At 41.5% G+C, this 22,043-nt stretch overlaps 1 protein-coding gene across 1 annotated transcript; it reads left to right on the top strand.

Moving 5' to 3' along the window:
* The first annotated feature begins 2,833 nt into the window (after positions 1 to 2,833).
* On the top strand, positions 2,834 to 21,239 carry IFNGR2 (interferon gamma receptor 2). Its single transcript, XM_028727064.2, has 7 exons — positions 2,834 to 3,249; positions 7,230 to 7,365; positions 9,299 to 9,471; positions 11,178 to 11,326; positions 12,142 to 12,286; positions 15,559 to 15,713; positions 19,022 to 21,239. The coding sequence occupies exons 1-7, from the start codon at positions 3,180 to 3,182 to the stop codon at positions 19,178 to 19,180; spliced, it is 987 nt and encodes a 328-aa protein (XP_028582897.2). The 5' UTR covers positions 2,834 to 3,179; the 3' UTR covers positions 19,181 to 21,239.
* Positions 21,240 to 22,043: the final 804 nt, after the last annotated feature.

Raw genomic sequence — 22,043 nt, forward strand, 5'->3', positions numbered from 1 at the left:
AAAGTTACACAAAGCATGAGCACATCCATGTCAACGTGACCATAACCATTGCCTTGCACTAGGGCAATAACTAAAGTGTTACAGTGGAATACAAATATCAAAAACCTACACCGAGTAGACAAAACCGGGCTGTCTTGTCGAATATGTGTTACAATGACACAAAAAGGGAAAGAGAATGGAAAACCTTGAAACAGAAGCTCGGATCAGGAGGAAGCGTTGAACAGTTGAAATGAAAGAGGATGGGGGCAAGAGACAGGACTCCTCCTTTCAGTTCCTATCCTCTCAAGTAAACCTCCGTTTCAATATAATAAAATGATAATTTGCAAGGTCCATCTTCTGCTCACTCCTGAATGTTCTGTGTCCAAGAGACATAGGTTCCTCTGCTGGGCTCACCTCTCCAGCCTCACCCCCCTCTGGCAGAGACCCCCCCCCCCCCCCAATTTTTGATGACAGTCTCTGCAACAGCTGTGGGGTGCTTGAAGATGGCTCTACCTTGGTTGGCCATCTTCCACATCCAACTCCATGCTCGGTTTTAAATAGAGATGCACAGGTAACTCTGCCAGTCCCCCTTCTACAAATAATGAGGTGGGAGAGCATGTCAGTGGCCTACGCAGGTCACTGAACAGACTGAGGAAAGAAGGTATGAAATGCCATGAGGGGCCACACGAGGAGCAGTTGCCACGACTGCTATCTTTACTGCATCTGGAAGCTATTGGAAGCGTCTCCAGGAATTTAGAACCAGCTAGTGCAGGTGTGAGGAACCTTTGGCCTTTCAGGTGCTACTGAACTACAACTCTTGGCCATGCTTGCTGGGGCTGATGTAAGTTGGGTTTCGCAACAGCTGGAGCACCAAAGTTGGAGCTAGTGCAAGGGTTTCTCACAGCAACCACATGTTGCTTGTGCTGTGTAAAATGCACACCACATATGTGGTTGCAGAATAAAGTGACAACATACTGAATTCATTTTGCCTTTTTTATTCCCACTTTCACTTTCTCTAGTCTCCAAATGATTTGACTCATGCAGTGAACTAAAGATATGAGCAAGTTCTCCGAGTTTCTTCATAGTCACAGGTATTGCTAGAGGGTAGGGAACAAGAGTGTGATCTCTGAATCATGATGACCCAGCCCTACATGGAAATACCAAGGATTGAACATGAGACTTTTATAATAATTATATAATATATTTATTTATTATTTATACCCTGCCCATCTGGCTGGGTTTCCCCAGCCACTCTGGGTGGCTCCCAACAGAATATTAATCCAAAATATTCAGTCCAGCATCCTGTTCCCAGCAAAGCCAACCAGATGCATATGAGAAGTACACTATCAGGACCTGCACACAACAGCAGTCGCCCTTCCTGCAGTTTCCAGACATCATGGTTAGTAGCCACTGATAGCCTTTTCTGCCATGAATTTTTCTAAGCCTCTTTTGAATTCACCCAAGTTGTTGGTCATCTCTGCCTCTGGTAGGAGCAAGAGAAACAATGGGAAGGAGGGAGCAGAACAGATGGACTAAGGGAAAGGGAAAGATCCCAGGGCTGCTGCTGGGACTTCTAGCACCATGCTTCACATGTCTGCATGCACACACACTCGCCCCCTAGTTCTCCTGCCTGCCTGGTCTGCTACCAAGTCAAGAAGTGTCTTCTCCCTCCTCTGGCAGACAAGGCCCAGAGGTGCTGTTGAAGGAAATAAAATGTTAATATTTTAAAATGTAATATTAATAAACTGGAAAAAGAGAATTGGAAGTTGGTGGCACTGTGGTTTACTGAATAGTGTTGGGAGATTATCGTATGTTTCGGCCCCTCTGGTAGTTGTGCTGTGAGATGCCGTGGACCACAGTTTTCCCCCCTTATGCTAAAATATGAAGCTACTGGGAGAAGTCATCAAGAGATTCGGGGCACGATGCCAGTTCTATGTCTATTACATCTGAATCATCCCTGGCTTCACACTTACTTAATTTACATACTTCAGATATGGGCCAATTAGGAAGCCAGAAATTAAAAGCACATTTATGAACAGCAGCTAGAACGGTAATAGCCAGAACTTGGAAAACCTTGCAATTAATGAATATTGATCATTGATATAATATAGTCCGGCAAACAGCCATAACGGAAAAGTTGTCGCAAAAACTGAAAGTGGCAGGGGGAGAGAAAAGAACAATATAATTTTTACACTGTATGGTGGCTGCTGGCATCAACCTTTGACTGTTTAAGATTTTTACCCCTCTAGTGTCCCATTTTTTGTGAGTCATGTCATGGTTTTATGTGTACACAGAAATTATAAAGCACGACATGACTCCATATATGACTCCAAGGGTCATCTATTCTAGACCATCTCCCTACAATTCAGGGATGTGTCGTATAACTTCCCCCGCCAGGTGGACCTTGGCATCACTGAATTCCTGTGCTCACAGCAACTTTTACTGCTGGGGTGTGCGTGTCTCCTTTAGTGAGACCCAACTTCCTTCTCCTTGATCCCTTCTGCCCCCCACCCCAGGGGCTTCAAACCTTCCAGGGGGCACCTTTTCCACTGCTGGCAGTGGCAGTAGCAACTCCTAAAATGATGTGGCTCCAAGAGGTAATTGAGGCACCAGGCAAGTGACCTCTGACCCTGTTGCCCCTGCATTTATAGCCTACTTTTCTGTTTACAGAACCATCATTCAAAGCAGCTGACCAAAAGGCAATGTGCGCCTTTCAGAGGGAGGTTCTGTATTTAAAGGCCTCGTCCCCTTGGAAGAGCTGCCTGCCTGTCCAAACCTAGTTCAGAGCGGAGAGCCAGCGGGGCCCCCCAAGGGCTGTTTTCCTCCCCGAGACCCGAGACCCCCAGCCTAATAGCAAAGGCGGAGGCCGGCGCTGCTACTACGTCCAGGCCGCGGCCGGCTCCTCTTCTTCCTCCTTCTGAGGGCGTGCAGCTTGTTTCGCGTGCGAGGGAGCTGCCGGAGCAGGCCCCGCGGCGGCGGCCCGCCCCAACCTCCCAGGCAAGTCCGGGAAGAGGCCGGCCTTCGCTGGGAGGCGTGCAGGCCAAGGAGAAGGCGAAAGGGCGTGGCGGCGTCAGCGTCTAGTCGGAGGAGGCGAGGGCGTGAATGGCGGGTGAGGCGAGCGCGGGGCTCTTCCCCCAGTCAGGGGGCGCCTGAGAGAGAGAGACCGAGACTCCAGGCGAGGCCGGAGCTCAGCTGCTGCTATGCAGCCCCTGGGCGCCCTGTGGGTGCTCCTCTGCCTAGCGAGGCCGCTGCTCGGCGTGGCCGCCCCAGGTGAGACCCGTCCGCCGCCGAGAAGGGCGAAACGAGCGCGGGGGGGGGGGGAGAGGGGCAAAGGTAACTCGCAGGGCCCGTGGCGGCTTAGTTTTTATTTTTATTAAGGCGAAGTGGAAGAAAGACCCCCGTCTCCCCGCGCCCCCCTCTTCCTCCTCTAGCTTCCTTCCCCGATAAGAGGCGGGTGGGTTTGGGTTCACTAAGCCTAAGGAGCTCGCTTCCCCAGAAGGCGGTGGTGGCCGCGAACTTTTTAAAAAAGAGGGCTAGACACGTTCTCGTGAAGTTGACGGCTGTGCTTTGCCTCTACGTGCTTCTGAATACTAGTTGCTGGAAACCCCAGGAGGGGAGCGGGCTCTTGTGCCCAAATCCTGGTTTCCCACAGGCGTCTAGTTGGTCCCTGTGAGAACAGGATGCTGGGCTAGATCCATCAGGCTCTTCTTACGGTCCTTCAGATTTGAGTTGCTGTCTCTTCCACCCGGAAGGGTTCCTTGGTGCTTCGGGTGTTTTGGTAGGATTTCCCTGGCATAGAGATACAGTCCTGGGAAAACCCCGCGCCTGCTGTACTTTTCTGTACCGTTGTTAAAAGCACAAGGGGGGCTCCAAATGTGGTCAGTCTAGTGTGGAAGAACTTGCGCTCTGGGTATGCTCAGAAGACTGGCATGGCTTAGGTTTGACGTTGGAGCCGTGTCCTTGGAAACGGTTCCCGGGCCTCATCCCTGGAGAAGTTGTGACTAGAATTTCCCTTGCGCACTTAAGGGTGCACTGAAATGGCCCACACTTTTGCATGTCTGATATGTGGGAGTGGGAGGTGTATGCACAAGGCTATCACAAATGAGGGTGCAAAATAGGTACAGTGGTACCTTGGGTTAAGTACTTAATTCGTTCCGGAGGTTTGTACTTAACCTGAAACTGTTCTTAACCTGAAGCACGACTTTAGCTAATGGGGCCTCCTGCTGCTGCCGCGTCGCCAGAGCACAATTTCTGTTCTCATCCTGAAGCAAAGTTCTTAACCTGAAGCACTATTTCTGAGATAGCGGAGTCTGTAACCTGAAGCGTATGTAACCCGAGGTACCACTGTAGCAGAGGGGGGGTGTTGCTGCTGTTGATAGTACAGTGGTACCTCGGGTTACATATGCTTCAGGTTACAGACTCCGCTAACCCATAAATAGTACCTCGGGTTAAGAACTTTGCTTCAGAATGAGAACAGAAATCAGGCTCCGGTGGTCCAGCGGCAGCAGGAAGCCCCATTAGCTAAAGTGGTGCTTCAGGTTAAGAACAGTTTCAGGTTAAGAATGGACCTCTGGAATGAATTAAGTACTTAACCCGATGTACCACTGTATTCTGCTGCTGCATACTGATGTGATTCTGGGGTATAGTGTGTGAATGCCAAGATGAAAACAGTGTTGATTAGGATTGTGTGGTGTTTACGTCCTGGGGCTGAGAAGTGGCATACAGTGGCTTGGTATGGAGAGCAAAGCGTTGTGAAAATAATCTGTGGTTGTGGGTGCTTTCTTGATAATGGGGCAGGGGTTTCTAGGCCAGTGGATTGAGCTCTGGACTTTGGAGTTGTAGAATTCTTGTAGGATTCCTAAGAGTCCTGCTGGACCAGACCAGATGCCCACCTAGTGCAGCACCCTGTTCTTCAGGGGTCTATGGAAAGCCTGCAAGCAAAACGTGAGAGTAAGAGCACCCTTCCCAGCAACTGGTCTCCAGAGGCATACTGCCTCTACCAGCGAAAGTAGAACAATGGCTAGCAGCCATTGATGGCCCTATCTTTCATGAATTTGCCCAATCTTTTAAACAGATACAAACCAGAGTACGTGTTTCCTGACCAATACTACTACATGCAAACAAAAAGACAATGTAGTCAGTAATTAAAATGCAATTACAACTTAAAGAGCCACTTGATATTAACAACTGCAAACATTGAAGGGCATCCACTTGAGCATGAGACAAGAGGACATGGGCATGTTTGCAATTTACTGCAACAAAAATAATTTACTAATTAGAAAATGTAGACTTTATAGTCGTCATAAATACAGGAACAGCTAGACCCACATAATAATTTATTATCTTCAAACAATATCATATAGATAAATTACTGACATTGTTGGTTGCCTTTTTATGAATCCTTTTCAGCTCTATATTATTTTGAGTTGAGGCGATCAGAATTGTACAGACTTATATAGATTTATATAATTGTATTACGCTATTGGTAATTCTATTTCCACTCACTTTTCTAAATCTCTAGTATGTTGTTTGCCTTTTTCACAGCAGTCACACACTGTCAACACCTTCCCCTTTAGGCAAAATTAGGATTTTTTGCCCCAGTTTTCATCTCTTCACACTGGCCCACACTGAAGCACATTAACCATTTTGCTGCACAATCATCCCGTCTGGAGAGATTCTTTTGGAGGGGTATGAAAGAATAATAATCAGAAAGAAGAAATGTCCCATTCCACCCTCTTTTGGGTAGACTAGTTTACTTACTGCTTTGTCTAATAGAAGGGTATTGTGATGTTTTCCTTTTGAAGGGGATTAGGAGTGAGGGAGGAAAGCCGCTTTGGTTATGTTAATACAAGCTGATTTTTTGCAATTAGTTTTGCTGAGAATGATTGCCCCCAACCTACTTGGATGACACACAGGAATTCCCACCACAAATCTGGAACTACTTCAGTTGCTGTTCAGTTAATAGCATGGTGGGATGGATGTTCTTCATAAACTATGCACCTAGCTTTTAAACTGGACCAGGTGATCCAGACTACTTGAATTAGTTATTTCAACATTATTTTCTTATAACTAATCTGATGAAGCAAGCAGTGTATTGAGCATTTGTAAAAACTCAAGCCATTATAAATTGGATTTAGGGTGCCATGGGCCCCTTCCTTTTTCAGAACTGATAGATGAAAAATTGGATCTAGTGAATTTGTTTCACCTTCCTTTTTAGTTTTGTTTGCTAATATGCTTTGTCACTTTTCTATTTCCCTGTTATTTCTGAAAGTGTTGTCTGTAGCTCTGAAATATTGTAGCCGGGTGAAAACCAAAAGCAGTAAGTCTCTTAAGACACTGTGGCATTCACCAACTCCCCTCCCCTTACTGTGTGACTATTTATGCACTGAAAATTGTTTGGAATTTCTGACTGCAACACCCTTTTTATTTCATTTTTGTCTCTGGTGTATCTTTTTAGGTTTTATAGCAATAGAAGACAAAAAATAGGGGTACTCCCTTGTACTAGCAAGTATTCTCTCTTATTTGTTTGGCAGTATAAAACAAAGACCAGTGACCAAGCTCTGGTGTGTTCATTTCCGCATTTCAATTCAGAGAAGAGAAATTATGTGCAAATATAAATTAACTAGTTACTGCAGTGTTAAATTAATGACTTCTCACCTTCTGAATCAGAAGAAGCCTTCTAGAGTTCCATCTCTGAAGTTAAAACTGGGTTTGGTCAGTTCCTGGGAGGAAACTCCACATATGCTACCCTGATAATCTAGATTGGGATGGGGAACCGGAGGCCCTCAAGATGTTGTTTGACTCTGACCCTATCATCCCCTGCCAGTATGGCAAATGTTCAGGGATGATGGGAGTTGGAGTCAAGCAACCTTTGGATTCTTCATCTACAGGTTCTCCATCCCTTAGATGTAAGATTGTATAGTAATTTGAACATTTTGAACCAATAATGCCTGACCAAAAGGGCAGTGAACCTGTATGCAGCCTCTGTGCAGTACTTAAACTGGATGGTCTGTCCATAAAGGTCCAGGCCACACTTTATTGTGTGCCACACCAAATTCCATTCTCATGGTCACTTGCAGTTTAGCTTAGCTATGATTATACCTATTCATATTCTACCTGCACTAGCATCAGGGCCCAACTCACTACTGCCACTATCAGTATTTTTATTTGCCCTGAATTTTGGAGGCATCTACATTAAACCTGTATTTTTGTTAATGTGTATTAATACTCTGTTGTTAATGTCTTTATAGAATCTTTCTCCTTATCTGCGCCAGAGAATGTGACAATTCAGTCATATAATTTTGATAATGTATTGAAATGGTCTCCAGTTACAGCGATCAATGGTTCAGTGACTTATAGTGTTGAATGGAAGTTTAAAACACGCATGTAAGTAAATGGTTCCTGTATAACTCCAAAATTGCATTCTATGGTGTATAGTGTTTGCTTTTGTAAGATCTGTATATATTTGTATACAAAATTGGGTTTTGCTGTTTAAACATATTTACTGAAGTTTATTTTAGCAAATTGTGTTGGAAATAATGGAAATTAGAGTGGTGGTTGAATTAAAGAAATGGAAATGTGCAAGTTTTCTTTAAATTAAAAGTTCATATCCTAAGACGAGACATAATCTGCACTTTATTTTAGTCCTTATTGTCCCCTTCTGCTCTAATTTTCCTAATGCAGTTTGAATTGAATTGTGCTTCTATTTCAGGCTTTGCAAAGAGATTCTACTGGAAACCATAGTACTTGCTCCCAAGTAGAGTTTCATTGTATTTATTTATTTCATAAAATTTATACACCTCTTGATTGTAAAAAAAAAACCTTTACAAAAACCTTGTAAAGTGGTTTACAAAAGATAAAACATTAAAATCAAGGAAAATTTCTATCCTACTTTAAAATATACAAAAGTTAAAATACTAAAACAGATTAAAATTACCCCAACTTTCTAAGCTACTGGGTAGGCTTGTCTGAACAATAATGTTTTTAGCAATGCCAAGACTGTATGTTGTTGGATGCACACTTGCTATTGAGTGGTTATGTATAGAATTACTCGGTAAGATAAGCCCCATTGAACTCCTATTTCTTCTTTCTGACTACAGTTGTACCTCGGGTTACAGGCACTTCAGGTTACAGACTCCGCTAACCCAGAAATAGGTACCTCGGGTTAAGAACTTTGCTTCAGGATGAGAACAGAAATCACGCGGCAGCGGCGTAACAGCAGCGGGAGGCCCCATTAGCTAAAGTGGTGCTTCAGGTTAAGAACAGTTTCAGGTTAAGGACAGACCTCTGGAACGAATTAAGTTCTTAACCCGAGGTACCACTGTAATCATGTTTAGTGTGGGCTTGTTGTTCATATAATTGACAAGCTACTAGCTGTTGGTAAATTTATAGTTTTGCACATAATATTGAGGGATAATGCAATGTTAATCTTACTCAGAGTAGACTTAATGGATATGCTTGTGCAGGATTTTCTGTTTGCACAGTGGGTCTTTGTCTCCCCCCCCCCCCTTAAATTTGCTCCGAATGATTAAAAGAACCCCCAGAACAGGGGCATGGGGACATGGCAGGGAGAAGAAAGGGGAAGTTCATTTGGGCAGTCAAAAGACCTTCTGCTAATGGATCCATTCAATTCAATACTGCCCATTGGCTTCAGTGAGTCTACTGTATGACTAATATTATATTGCACCCAATCTATGTGAAGATTTTGAACACATGAAATGTACTATGTATTAAGATGGCACATGCCTGTTGTAAAACCTTGTTGTAAATTGATTGCTTAACTGAAGCTTGAATCCAGTACATTCTTGGGAGTAAGTGCTGTTGATCAAAGAGGGACTTCTGTGTATAGGACTGGACTGCATGTTAGGGTGGTTGCTCTTGAGAATGGGTCATCACTGTATTTTTCTGTGTATATTCTTCCCAAATTTTTAAAGTTTAAAATTGGGGGTCGTCTTATACACGGAATACTTAAAAATATTTATTTCTTAATTTTGGGCTCAAAAAAATAGGGGGCATCTTATGCATGGGGGCATCTTATACATGGAAAAATACGGTACATAGTTGTAAGTAACAGTTAATCAGATTTGAATTTGGCATTGTTGTTTCAAACGTTTAGAAATAGTTCCCATTGAATTTTAAAGAGGCTTACTTCCAGTAAAAGTTCCAGATTGAGGTTTCAGTCATGTTTATACTTACCTGGCTGTATAAACTGGTATTTCAAGATTCAGCTAGATATTTCAAAGGAAGTTTTTAATAGATCATACACAAATGCAACAATAAGGAGTTCAAATAATGGTGTGTTCTTTGTATGTTTTTGCAGAGCATCAGAAGAAAAAGTATGGAAGAAAGTGAATTGCAAAGATATTACAAAACCTGAATGTAATTTCAATCATGAGAGGAATCATGACTGCATCATTTTACATGTTAGGGCTGAACAAGGGGAATTAAAATCTGCCTGGACTGAAACTAAGCCCTTTCGAGCACGGGAAGACAGTATGTTTCTTTCTATTTTCATCTACTGTATTTAATTCAGTACCTCTGGGGGAGAAATATTTCTCTTCCACAAAATGATATTCTGGGGGGGAAAAATAACAGCCAAGGGTATCATGGCATCTTAAAGTATTTAAAATGCCACAAGACTCTAGTCTGATGCAGTAAAAACAAAATGTTGCTACTCCTTGGGGAAATGTGTTTATGAACATCTTATATTTCAGTCATCATAACCTTGCTGGTGCTACAATAGCCCTTCTAGATTAGGGTTGCCTTCTGTCATTTTTTGCTTCTACAACTGTGTTGTCCAATTCCCTTTCTCAGCGCAAGAAAGAATGCAGACAATGGCCTGGTTCACACACCATGCAAAGCTTTGGTTTAGTGCAACTGTGTGGACTCCTGGAGAGGAGAACACACCCATTTTGCTCCTCCTTGGTACTGCTGTAAGCCATGGTGTGGCTTAGTGGGTAGTGGTCAACTTTGTTTTACTCAGAGTATACACATTGAACATGATGTAACTTGGGCCCATTAATTTCAATTGGTCTAAACTGAATACCACTCAATATATTGTCTGAAACCAGGATTGTGGTTTAGTTTTCTTCAGAGTAGCCATGAGCTGAAACCAAGGTTTGTCCTGTGGTTTATATCTTATGGTTTATCTGGGAAACCTTAACCAGGAGTCTTGGTTTGGATGATATGCTAAGCAAGCCATTGCTTAGTGCAGCACAGTAGCAGAACAACCAGGGAGCAGCAGCAAAGCAGTCATGATCGCCGCTCCTGGTGCCCACATCCTTGTGCATTTGTGCTCTGTCATGATTTGGTTTAGCATGACATAAACCAGACCAGTGTTCCACGGATGTTGCTGAGTGGTAGTAACAAATGAGAACTTTTATCATTTGCCAGAATGAAATATTCCCAAGACATGTAATAAGATTAACTTGTACAGATGTTTTAAGAATACCTGTCATATCACATTCCCTACCAAATTCTACAGAGGTGTAGGGAACCTTTGCACCTCCAGATGTTGGGGAACTGCAACTCCCATTATCCATGCTTGCTAGGATTGATGGAAGTTGTAGTTCAGCAACATCTGGAGGGGCAACAAATTCTCCCCTTCTGTTCTATAGGAAGGTGAATTCTTGGGTGCATGGATAGGCAATCTGATTTCTGCTCCCACTACTGCTTTTGCCATCATCACTTCTCCAGTGTTCATGAGATTTTCTTGCAGAGGTTTCTTGAAAGGTATCAGAGACCACCAAGATATTCCACTCCTGCAAAGGCTGCTCCACTTATGTAAATGACAGTAGCAGGAAATGCTGCAGCTGTGCACTCCTTTGTGAATGCAGATCTGCTGCCATCATTGAAATGAACTACAGTGGTACCTCTGGATATGAATTTAATTTGTTCTGGGAGTCCGTTCTTACCCCATAACATTTGTATCCAGCGGCGCCTGACCTGCACAGGCACGTGTGGCGGTAGCCCGCTTCTGTACATGCGCGGGTGGTGGAAACCTTCCCGCTACTTCTGGGTATCCTGATCCTGAAGGATTCGCAAAGGGGACAGTACGTAACCCAAGGTTCCACTGTAGTTAGTATACTCAGCACAAGTCCATCCCAGAATCCATGTGAGACTTCAGATTGGATTATGTTTGATCACAATTAGTAGAAAATGTGACTTAACTTATACTTGTTTGCATTTACCCATTTCAGCTATTTTAGGACCTCCAAGAGCAATCAATGTAAGCTCAGACGGTACCATGATTCATATAAGCTTCTTGCCTCCCTTTGAGCCTGCAGAAAATAAAACTGAATATTTTGAATATTTAATTGAATACTGGGAGGAATCAACCAGTGAAATAGTGAGTACTTGCCTTTGCTCAGCAAGCCAGTAATTCCCGGAAAAGTTGAAAGACTAAAAAAAAACAAGTAGCAAAAAGCCCTATTTATGATATAGGGGTGGGTGGGTTTGAATGTGAATACATACACACTTTAGGGAGAGAGAGAGCTACATCTAAAGGGATATTTCAGCCTGCTATCAATCAATTCTAGTAAGAATGGGATGGGCTATTTCAGTAGGAATTTTCTGAAAATAGTGTTTTGCAAATTTTATTGTTTACTTGGAAGGCTTCTGGAATGCACCTATATTTTCTTCATTTCTGCTGCAGATGTTCAGGTACATTTTGATCATCTGTGTATTGTTTGTATCATTTCTAAAGTGCAAAAATATCTGAGCAGCTAGTGAAGGACAAATGACAATCACTTGGGTGAGATGGGCAGAAATTAGATCACCGTGTTTTTTGGGGGGGGCAGCAGCTATACTGTAAAAATTTGGGATAAGAAATGCCAACTTTGCAACATAGTCAAACATGGCATTAGATCTCTGTTGCTGTGACATTATGCTAATGGCCAAGGAAAATTGTGGTGGTTTTAACATATTATGAAGCATAAGTTTCAGCAGTCCAAAGAAATCCTGGTGACTTTCGTCTAGTTTTTAGTGGAATCAGAGTAAAACTATTTTGGAGAATGGCTTGTGGAATGTACATGCAAACTAAAACATATCTCCATATTCTAATAAGGTCTAAACTGTGCAGCTTGTATGAATAGATGTAAAGTCAATTTGCTTATTATTGCTATATAATACCGCCTTACTTTTTCCATCTTCCCATCTGCACAGCTGAGAGTTTTGAGCAAGAATAGGAGGGAAACATTCAAGAATCTGAAGGAAAGGACTGTATATTGCTTTCAAGTAACAGCATCAATCCCACATGTAATCCTAACATGCCAAAAAAGTGAAATCAAGTGCAAAGAAACTACAACTGGTGTGTATTTTCTTCATAAGCAATACAGTTATTTCTGTGTCATGAAACTGATGTGGACTTAAGATGTGAGGTCACTTTGGCTACTTATTTCCTAATGCTAAAATTGTTTCAATTAATATATTATGGAGGAGTTTTGGGCACCTAAATGACTTCATTGAGCAGCTACATTGGCAATAAATATAAAATCAATAAATATAGCTGTAGGTGTGCAGCATTCAGTTTTCAAAAAGCCTTGGGCTCTGCACTTGGAATAAAATGTTCACACTGAGCATGTTTTCATTAAACTTCTGATTTTTTGATTTTTTTTTTACAGAATTGGAAATTCTGTATGCCACATATTTTGTAAAGAGATCAGGGTTGAGAAATGTGTTAAGGGTCATTTCTGCTGTCTCATTCTGTGTAAGATTTTTAAGAATGTGTGAAACAGATTTCCATATTTGAAGACAGCAGACCCTTTTTTGTCTCAAGGGTCATATCCACTCTTGGTCAGTTCTGGGGGGGGGGTGCATGCTACTGGTGGATGTAGCTTCCCCACACATACACAGGTGCAGACTGCCTGATCCGTGCAAAAGGGGGTCATTGCTTCTCCTCCCCTCATCAAATGATCAAGCTGATGACCACGGAGAGGGCGAGTTGCATCTTCATCAGAGCACTGAGCGGTCTCTATTTTAACTCCCCCCACAACCACCACCCAGATTGGTGGGATCTTTGCAGTGTGTGAGAAATAATTTGCTTGAGGGGGTTGTGGGTTAGCTATCCCTGCTCCAGAACCTACAGCCATCTGCATCTTCCTAACACATGTATACTCAGCAAAACAGATGTTAGCAATTATTGGACAAGATTATCCTCATGCTGTTTTCATACATTCTCTTAAACTAATATACTTCCTTATATAGGCAATGTGAAGGACGCGGGTGGCACTGTGGGTTAAACCACAGAGCCTAGGACTTGCTGATCAGAAGGTCGGCGGTTCGAATCCCCGTGATGGGGCTCCCATTGCTCGGTCCCTGCTCCTGCCAACCTAGCAGTTCGAAAGCATGTCAAAGTGCAAGTAGATAAATAGGTACTGCTCTAGTGGGAAGGTAAACGGCGTTTCCATGCGCTGCTCTGGTTCGCCAGAAGCGGCTTAGTCATGCTGGCCACATGACCCTGAAGCTGTACGCCGGCTCCCTCGGCCAGTAAAGCGAGATGAGCGCCGCAACCCCAGAGTCAGTCACGACTGGACCTAATGGTCAGGGGTCCCTTTACCTTTATAGGTAATGTGTAAAAAAATAAAATCTAAGTATTTCTAATTGCTACATCTGTCTGCTTTTTTTGCTCCCTTTCCAAATGCGATGGCTAGAAAGTATGCTGCTGTTAATAGTATCTCACATATTAATTTTTTCTGCTCCTACCAGATTATATATTACTTAAAGCTTCACAAAGAGACTGTTGCAATGTAGGTTCCTATGGACTATGAGGCAAAACAAGGTTGCTGCTTCCCTTACCTGTGCAGCAGGTCTGCAATGTGATGCTTGAGAGTAGTGTTCCCCAAATGTATAAATGCGCTACTAAATGTAGCTGTTAATGAATAAATAACTCATTGATGTGCTTCCATTTTAACAAATGTTTAGGCTTCAAGGGCAGACTTGCTGTCCTACGTGACTTGTACGTTATACTCTGTGCATTGGTGGTCCCTCTTTCCTTACTGGTTTTTAGGTTTTCAGCCTTTGTACATAGCTATGCTGAAATACTCTTTGGTTATGCACAGGATGAAGCTGGAAGCAGTGATTGCTTCAACATGTTCCATTGAATTTGCTGATAGTCTTCTATTTATTTCGTTTCTAAAAATATTTATATCCTGCTACCTCATAGAAAAATATCAAAGTGGTTTACCATAATACAGAAAACCATGCAATAAAAACCATAAAGGTAGTAATAATTAAAACCAGAGATGTATTAACTATTGTGGAAAATTGTACAGTATTCTTAAAGTTCTTTGGTGAAATAGAAAAGTTTTCAGAAGGCATTAAAAAGTTTTAGTAGGTGCCTTCTGAATCTCTGTTGGCAGAATATTCCACAGGGCTGAGTTGATGACACTAAAGGTTCAGTTTCTTCTTGTTGACAGGTGGGCCTTAGCAATTTGAGGAATGATCAATGACACACCTGCCGTTGATCTCCATGATCAAGCTGGGATATAAGGGTTCCGTCCCTGAAGTACCTTGTACCTAATATAAGAACCTTAAACGTGGCTTGGTAGTAGATGGACAGCAAGTGCAGCTGTTTTAACAGCGATGAAACATATTATTGGCCCCCATCAGCAGTCTGGCTGTCACATTCTGCACCAGCTGGAGCTTCCAAACCAGACCCAAGGGCAGCCCCACATACAGCATGTTACAGTATCCAACCTTGAGGTTACCAACACATGGACTATATAATGGGCAGTATCCAACTAAACAGTTACACTAGCCTAATGACTTTAAGCTTTGCAGTTGAACTTCCCTGTCCTCTCCTCTCCCAGTGCTACCCCTAAGTATTCTCTGAAGGGTTAGGGGGAAGTCCATGACAGATGTAGGGGCTGTACAGGGAGTGGCAAGGGTGGCAAGGGTGGAGAAGTTCTGCTGCACACTTCAAATTCCTTGTGCTAGTGGAAATGTTCAGCTGGATACTGCACAATGTGTTCAGGATAGTGGTGAAAATATTAGTTCTAACCCTAACTGAAGGAAGCAGTTCTTTTTTTGGTACAATTGTCATGATCTAAAATTCATTGCTCCCTTTCTCCAAATATAAACTACTAGGGACTGTTTAGTTCAACTGTGAAATTCAGCCTTGCATATCCAAAAGTCCCCTGGCTCCCAGCCTTGTAGTCCCCTGGCTCCCAGCCTTGTAGTTCCCTACCTCAAAAGCTCTCTCTTTTTCTGTTCTCCTGTTAGTATACTGCACCTTGTTTTCTCCCCCACTCCAGAGTTTCTTTTTCCATTGGGGTTTTCTCTGCTTATTCTGCTGTGTACTACCCCCGTACCGCTTGCCTTTAACAATCTTGTCTATGGACTTTTCTGCCCACCAGTCCACCTTTTTCTGTCAACAGCTCAGACAGGAAGCACTGCATGCAGTTTGGTCCGGATGGTGGGGTCTTTGTGGAGTTTATCTAGATAAACTCACATTTCATTTCCCTCACAGAAGCTGCCTTTGTGGTCAGTGCTGTTGTCCTGATATTGTGAACATTCTGATTGAGAAATTGTTTCATCTATAATTCTTGAGATAAAATTGGTAATAATTGTTTTTTCCTCCAGACTTAATGAGAATTCTGCATATCGTACTGATATTTGTATTTGCACTATTTATACTCATTGGAATATTTGTGTGCATAAAGATTATTCAGAAATACAGAAGTGTAATCAAAGCACTTTGGATGCCGCCTCTAACAATTCCATCCCACTTCAAAGAGGTATGTATACTGGGATTTTCGCTGATTTTAAAACCAGTGTGGTTAATCTGTAGTGGCATAGACTAGCTAACCTGTGGCCCTCCAAATGTTGGACTCCAACTCCCATCAGCCTCAGCAAGCATAGCTAGTGGTCAGGGATTATGGGAGTTGTTGTCTTCCAACATCTGGAAAGCCTTGGTTAGTCAAAGAGTCAACTGAGTGTTTGAGCAGTTGCAGTATTTCTTCACACAACCTACGTCATTCAACTTCTCTTTCTCAGTTCCTTCCTGACTAGATGGAAACTTCAGTTAACATTTCACTGGGTAGTTTTTCAATGACCTCAGAAGTTAGCCAGATATAAAATGCAATTATGAATATAATTCTTGGGTTTGGCCCGCCCAGCAGAACATCTCAGATTTCTTGTTTATTTAGCACTCCAAGTCTTTCCTTGTGAAAACGATGAGGTGCTCATCTGGTAGGTTGCTGTTGCTGTAGAGATTAATAGGGTGAAATAAAGTGGATAGCCTACAGTAATAGTAGAGTTTAGAAAGTTGGTGGTTGGGCTCCCTAATAAAATAGTGTAGTATGAAGTGCTTCTATTCAGGATTCCAGCCACCAATTCCTCTGAATTCCTCCCACATATTTCCTTTCTTTTCCTGTATGTAGTCATTTAGCATTCTGTGCCCTTTTGCATTTTTGCAAGTTGTTGTACAACCATGGAAAGTGCTGTATAGTTGAGGAGTTACCCACTTTTTAGTATTTTCCGCTTTATAAAGCAAAAGACTATATCCCTTATAAAAAAGATATAATTTAGTCTGTTGTGGAGAACCTTCTTGATGAAGTTAAGCTGTCCATGTTTCAGGGAACCCATGTGAACAATTGTTGAGTTACAGTGGTTCACAAAACTCTTGGTTCCCAATTCCTGGTGGGTTCTTTTTTTTTAACCAGTAAATAATGTACTTAATCAGTAGCTTTTGGAAGGCTAGGATTTCCAGAACTGAAGTATTAGTGTTGGCTTGATGAACATCAGTTGTGCAATGTTGAAGTCACAAAGACGGTCTGATCAATTTCTCTCAAAGAGAGAAGGTAGTCTGGGTGGAATAGAATTGACATAGATGAGCTTGTTACTATTTTTAGAAGACCTCTGAAGGCAGCCCTGTACAAGGATAATTTTAATGTTTGAGGTTTTTTGTACTTTAATACTTTGTTGGAAGCTGCCCAGAGTGGCTGGGGCAACCCAGTCTGATGGGTGACACATAAAAAATAAAATTATCATAATTATTATTCATATTATTACTAGGTCCATTTTGATATATATATATATATATATATGGAAGAACACTCCATTATGTGAGCCTCCACTTGTTGCGTAAAGGTAGCATAATCCAGATAGATTTACCAACTCGGTGAAAAAGAAGCCTAAGGGTGGTTTAAGCTTGCTAGTTTAACACCCAGCGAAAATGTTTCAGGAATAGATCAAACTTATTTCTGCCTTCCTGGTGCTTATCAGTCGGGAGAGGTATTTATTAAACACACACACAATTACGGCTGCCCGTATTGCAACTATGTGCTTGAAGAGGGTGCGGAGCTGGGCCAGGAAGGGGTGTGGCCTAGAGAGAGACCAGAGGGCTGTTGTGGATCCCATGGCTGGGATGGGATTATGGTTATTTTGTTTTTATACTGTTATCTGATTTTATAACCGCCTTGCGTTTCTTTGGGAAATTAGGTGGGGAATGTTAGGTATGAAAAAATAAATGGGGGAGAGTGCAGAGATCAATTGATTTTCCTTCTGGAAGCAGCTTGAGAGTAGTGAGAAAGAGGCAATATGTTTGTAATGCATTTTCTGCTTTCAGCCAGGGCTCGGAAGTGGCAAGTGAGTTGTTCCTCACTTGTATCTCATGGCATATAGGATGCTGATACTTTGGGGCCAGGTCTAGGTCTGGCAAAGAGGCTAAGAGCAATGTATCAAGTGGAGAACAGCATGGGTTTAGGCCTGCTTCTACCCTTGGGAAGTATGACTAGAGAAGGGATTGGAGCTCATATATAAAACCTGGATAAATTATAGGATAAGATGTAACCTACAGATTTTTGAGAACATTGAATTTTTTGTGGAGCGTGCTTGGCAGGAGAAAATCTTAATTACCCTAATTACATTTTGAATACCTCATTAGATCTTTTGCTTGTTTGTATTAAACACTCCTGGCTGCTTCAGCACAAGCTACTCCTTTTAAAAAACAAGAGAGCTGAAATTCTGTTGATCAGCTGCTTGGTAGGAATGAATCCACCTCTTCTACTCCCCACCCAAGCAGCTGATTAGCAGAATCTCAGCATGTGGTTTTTTTAAAACAGGGTCATTTTCTGTAGTCCCTGCATTTTGGCTGCTCTTGTACCTGAAAATGCTTAGAGCACCTTTGAGCCCTGCACCTTCCCCAACTCTTCAAGCTCCTGAAGGCTGGGGCTTCTCCATCTTCTGTTCAGTCATCTCTAAAATGCACGGGGATAATGGATGAGTTTCAACCCTTTTCCACAGCTTGGAATTGTGGGTGTGCCCTTCACTTTTCCCGCTGCAGCTTTAAGCTTAGGATGTCTGAGTCTTGGCTGTCTCCACTGTGGCACCTCCTTAGTGAGCAAATTTGCAGACACTTGATTTGGCCATTTGGATACCACTGTTTGACCAGTTGGAGATACCTGAATGGATATAGGTTTATGTGCATATTTATTTAGCAGCTTGCTGAATTAGGGGAAATAGTAACATGGGAACATACCATGATCTGAAGTGCTACAACTTAATTATGCCGCTAAATTTTGCTTTTTATCACTGCATCCACCTCTTTAGTATCGTGACTGATCATTGGCATTTGTATTTATCTGTCTTACAGTAAATATTTTTGTTTTGATGTAGTGAGATAACTTTCAGATATTTGAAGAAATGCTTTTCATAGATATTGAAAACGCCGGCCTTGAAGTTATCAAAATATTACATAACAGCAAAATAAACCAGCTGGAATTTGGAGCACAGTGGAGAGGCTGCAAAACCCAAGTTGAATTAGTAGATATCGTGCCATGAAACCTCCTAGTTAATTTGAGGTTTGAACTCCAAAAAAGTCACTCTTGGTTTATTAATCCAACCAAATGAAGATGTGTTTACAGTACATGACATTAGATGAAATTCCCATTGACTTCAGTAGAATTTGCCTGAAAGCGAAAGTTCTGAAATTTGCCTTTCTGTATGTGGGCAGTTATAATAGCAAACCATATACATTAGGGCAGAATTAAACCAGCAGAATAGAATTACTAGATTCTAACAATCTAATGCTGCTTTTTTCCAGGATTTACAAAATCTTCACATGACTGTGGTTGAAGAATTTCAGAACTGTGCTGGAGAAGACCACTGGGACAATGTGTCAGAAATCTCTGAACAAAGAGAAACTGTGACAGACAATTTTACTGATCAAAATCAAGAGTTGACAGTGGAAGAACATAGATGACAAGATGATTAAGTGCCTTCAACTTTCATGTACTGATGCTAAACCTCAATGTCAACCTGTGGACTTTCACTACAGAGAAATTGTATTAATGCCCTCTGTTTAAGAACAGTTAGTTGCAAAACACACACACACTATCCATGTGTGAAACTGTGAACAAGAAACCAGCAGTAAAAGCATTAAGAGGACACACATGCTATATGCTGTGACTTGATTATGGATGTATTTGAACACTTGTCAAATTACTGTGAAGGGTCCCTCCTACCCGCCGCAGGCTTTTTAACAACCTTGCAAACACACAAGAGTGCTCTGATTTAGTCTCTCTCTCTCTCTCTCTCTCTCTCTCTCTCTCTCTCTCTCTCTCTCTCTCTGTGTGTGTGTGTGTGTGGTTTCTAAAAAGCCTGTGGCAGTATTTATAGCAATTGACTGCAATAGTAAAGTGAAATTGAATTGTATAATTTATATTGATGGAATGAGGTTAGCAATTTTACCTGTCTTGGTTGCTGAAAGAGCAGAAAGACAATCTGAAGGTGCCAATTGATACTCCCCTTTGCTGCTTAATGTATATAAGCTCTTTCCATGGATTTTGGCTAGTGGGGCTGCTGCAGTTTTTGGATGGAATTCATGTTAATGGTCGGAGATTGTTCCACCAGCACAAGTGTTTCTGCTTGCCTGACAACCATCTCCCCTTTCCTCCACTTGTATGCCTTTTGTTCTGGGTGTTCTCCCAACCCTCCAGAGTAGATTTGGGGGAGGAGAGCAGGGAAAACTCTGTTCTGCTGCTTGCGAATCTTTGTGCCGGCATCTACCAATGGAAACAAGTAGTTGAATCCAGCCCTTTCTTTGCTGATTGGGTACTTGCTTCCATCATTCATGCAATATCCTCTCACTTAGGTTACTGTATCCACTCTGGAATAAGGTGACCTTGAAGATTGTTTGAGTACATTAGCTGGTACAGACTACGTCGGCCCTTACTCAGTCTACAGTGCAGAGGAAAAATCCACTGAAGTTATTTGATCTTTTTCTAAAGCACTGGGCCGTACAGGTTTTTGCTCTTCACTGGGGCCACCTGAAATGGTTTTCCTCTGCATTCTTTCATTTACTGTAACAAGATCTAAACTGGTGAACCTTTATTTTGCAGCACTTATGTTGTGTGATGCTTTATCAAGTAATTAAATTACACAGAGGTCCCACTTTCTGAATGCTTGCTATGTGAAAATTCACTTATCTGAACAGGAGGAATTAGTACCCAACCCTCACTACACAGCACAGATTCAAATAGCTAAGGAAGAGAGCATTTATTATTTCCTTGTTTGCCTTTTCCTGTTTGGCTGAGGAACTGTAGTGATACTTTTAGTAAGCTTAAGAGGGTTTTCCTGGGTGTTTGCTTTTAGGGGTTAAAATCTCATTGTCAAGAACACATTAGAAATTTTCCTGTAGGAATTGCCAACTTGTTATGTGAATGCTCACCTATCAAACTATTTCCAGGGACTGCATTATGTTCAGAAAGGGGGACCTGCGTATTCTGCCTTCACTTTATAATTTCTAGTGACAGATGAAAATGTTTGTTTCTAAATGCATTTGCAATCTTGCACATTTTACATGTTATTGTGGATAAATTTCGCTTGAATTGTGTGACCTTATTTTTAAATGTGTTTTTGAATCTGTTTTAGTTTTGTCCATTGCCTTGCAAGCTCCATTTTAAAAGCAGAAAATTGTCATATTGTGACAAAACCCTAGAAACAATACTGGGAAGAAGGTACAGAATACAGGAATTCAGTTGCCAAGGTATAAAGGGTTCTTAATATATTTTGTCTGAGATACATATTAACCCATTATTTTTCGGCTAGTAACGGGTATTTATCGCTATCAGATCAAGCTGTAAAACTAGTGTACATTCTTATTAATTTAATGGAGTTACTGTATTCTTTTCACTTGTTTTTTTATTATATGCTATTTTTGTTTTTAGACTCATCAATTTTTGTGTTCTGTTTTCTATTTACCACTTTGGGCTTCACCTAAAAGAAAATGTGGGTTATTAATAAATTAAATGACAATGAAATAGGCCACCTCCATTTCATTTTTAATCTTTAGTAAAAGAAAATAACATAGAAGTGCAGGTTAATCCTGAATGTAATATAAATATTCAGTGGTTTGTGCCAATGCATTCTTTCTGAGAAGGAAGCAGCCATAGCCTACAAACAAGTTCCTGTCCACTTCAAGTAGTGTAAACATTACTGTGTAATCCTGATTGATTTCTTGTGGTTTTCAATCTTTTGTAAAAATTAATTCCTTTAAGAAGAATAGTTACTGAACTTGAAGCATGGGAACCCCCAACAAAAATATATAATTTGGCAAAATATTTGGACTTTATTATATGTATTGGTATAATTTGGAATAATTAATGTGATATGATTGGATTGTTAAATGGAAAACTTAATAAAAAAATATTTTTTTAAAAAAATAGTTGCAGCTACCTTCTTTTTGGAGACTGCTGGGGCAGTATGCTACTGATGTTCAATCACTTTAATGCAAATACTTCAGAGATTTGGGGGGGGTGATGTTGCACTTATGGAATAAAATACCTACTTGAATTGTGAATCCTAAGCTGAGACCAAAATTAGTGAAAGTAGCAAGGACATCAGGTTAATTGATTTCAGAAGACTAATTTGGACATATGTGCTGTTATCAAAGGACACTGGCAGGTTTTTTTTTACCAGTTAGTGTTAAAATGTTATGTATTCAATCAACTTTAAAGTCTAGCTGCTCAAGCTTTGGGGAAGCAACACTGCTGTGTTTTAACAACAAAAAACCCCAACTCTTCCCTATGCCATGCTGGGCAGCCTCACATCTTCTAAAGCTCATA

The sequence above is a fragment of the Podarcis muralis genome, chromosome 4 (assembly GCF_964188315.1).
Source record: "Podarcis muralis chromosome 4, rPodMur119.hap1.1, whole genome shotgun sequence".
In the NCBI taxonomy this organism is placed as follows: domain Eukaryota; kingdom Metazoa; phylum Chordata; class Lepidosauria; order Squamata; family Lacertidae; genus Podarcis; species Podarcis muralis.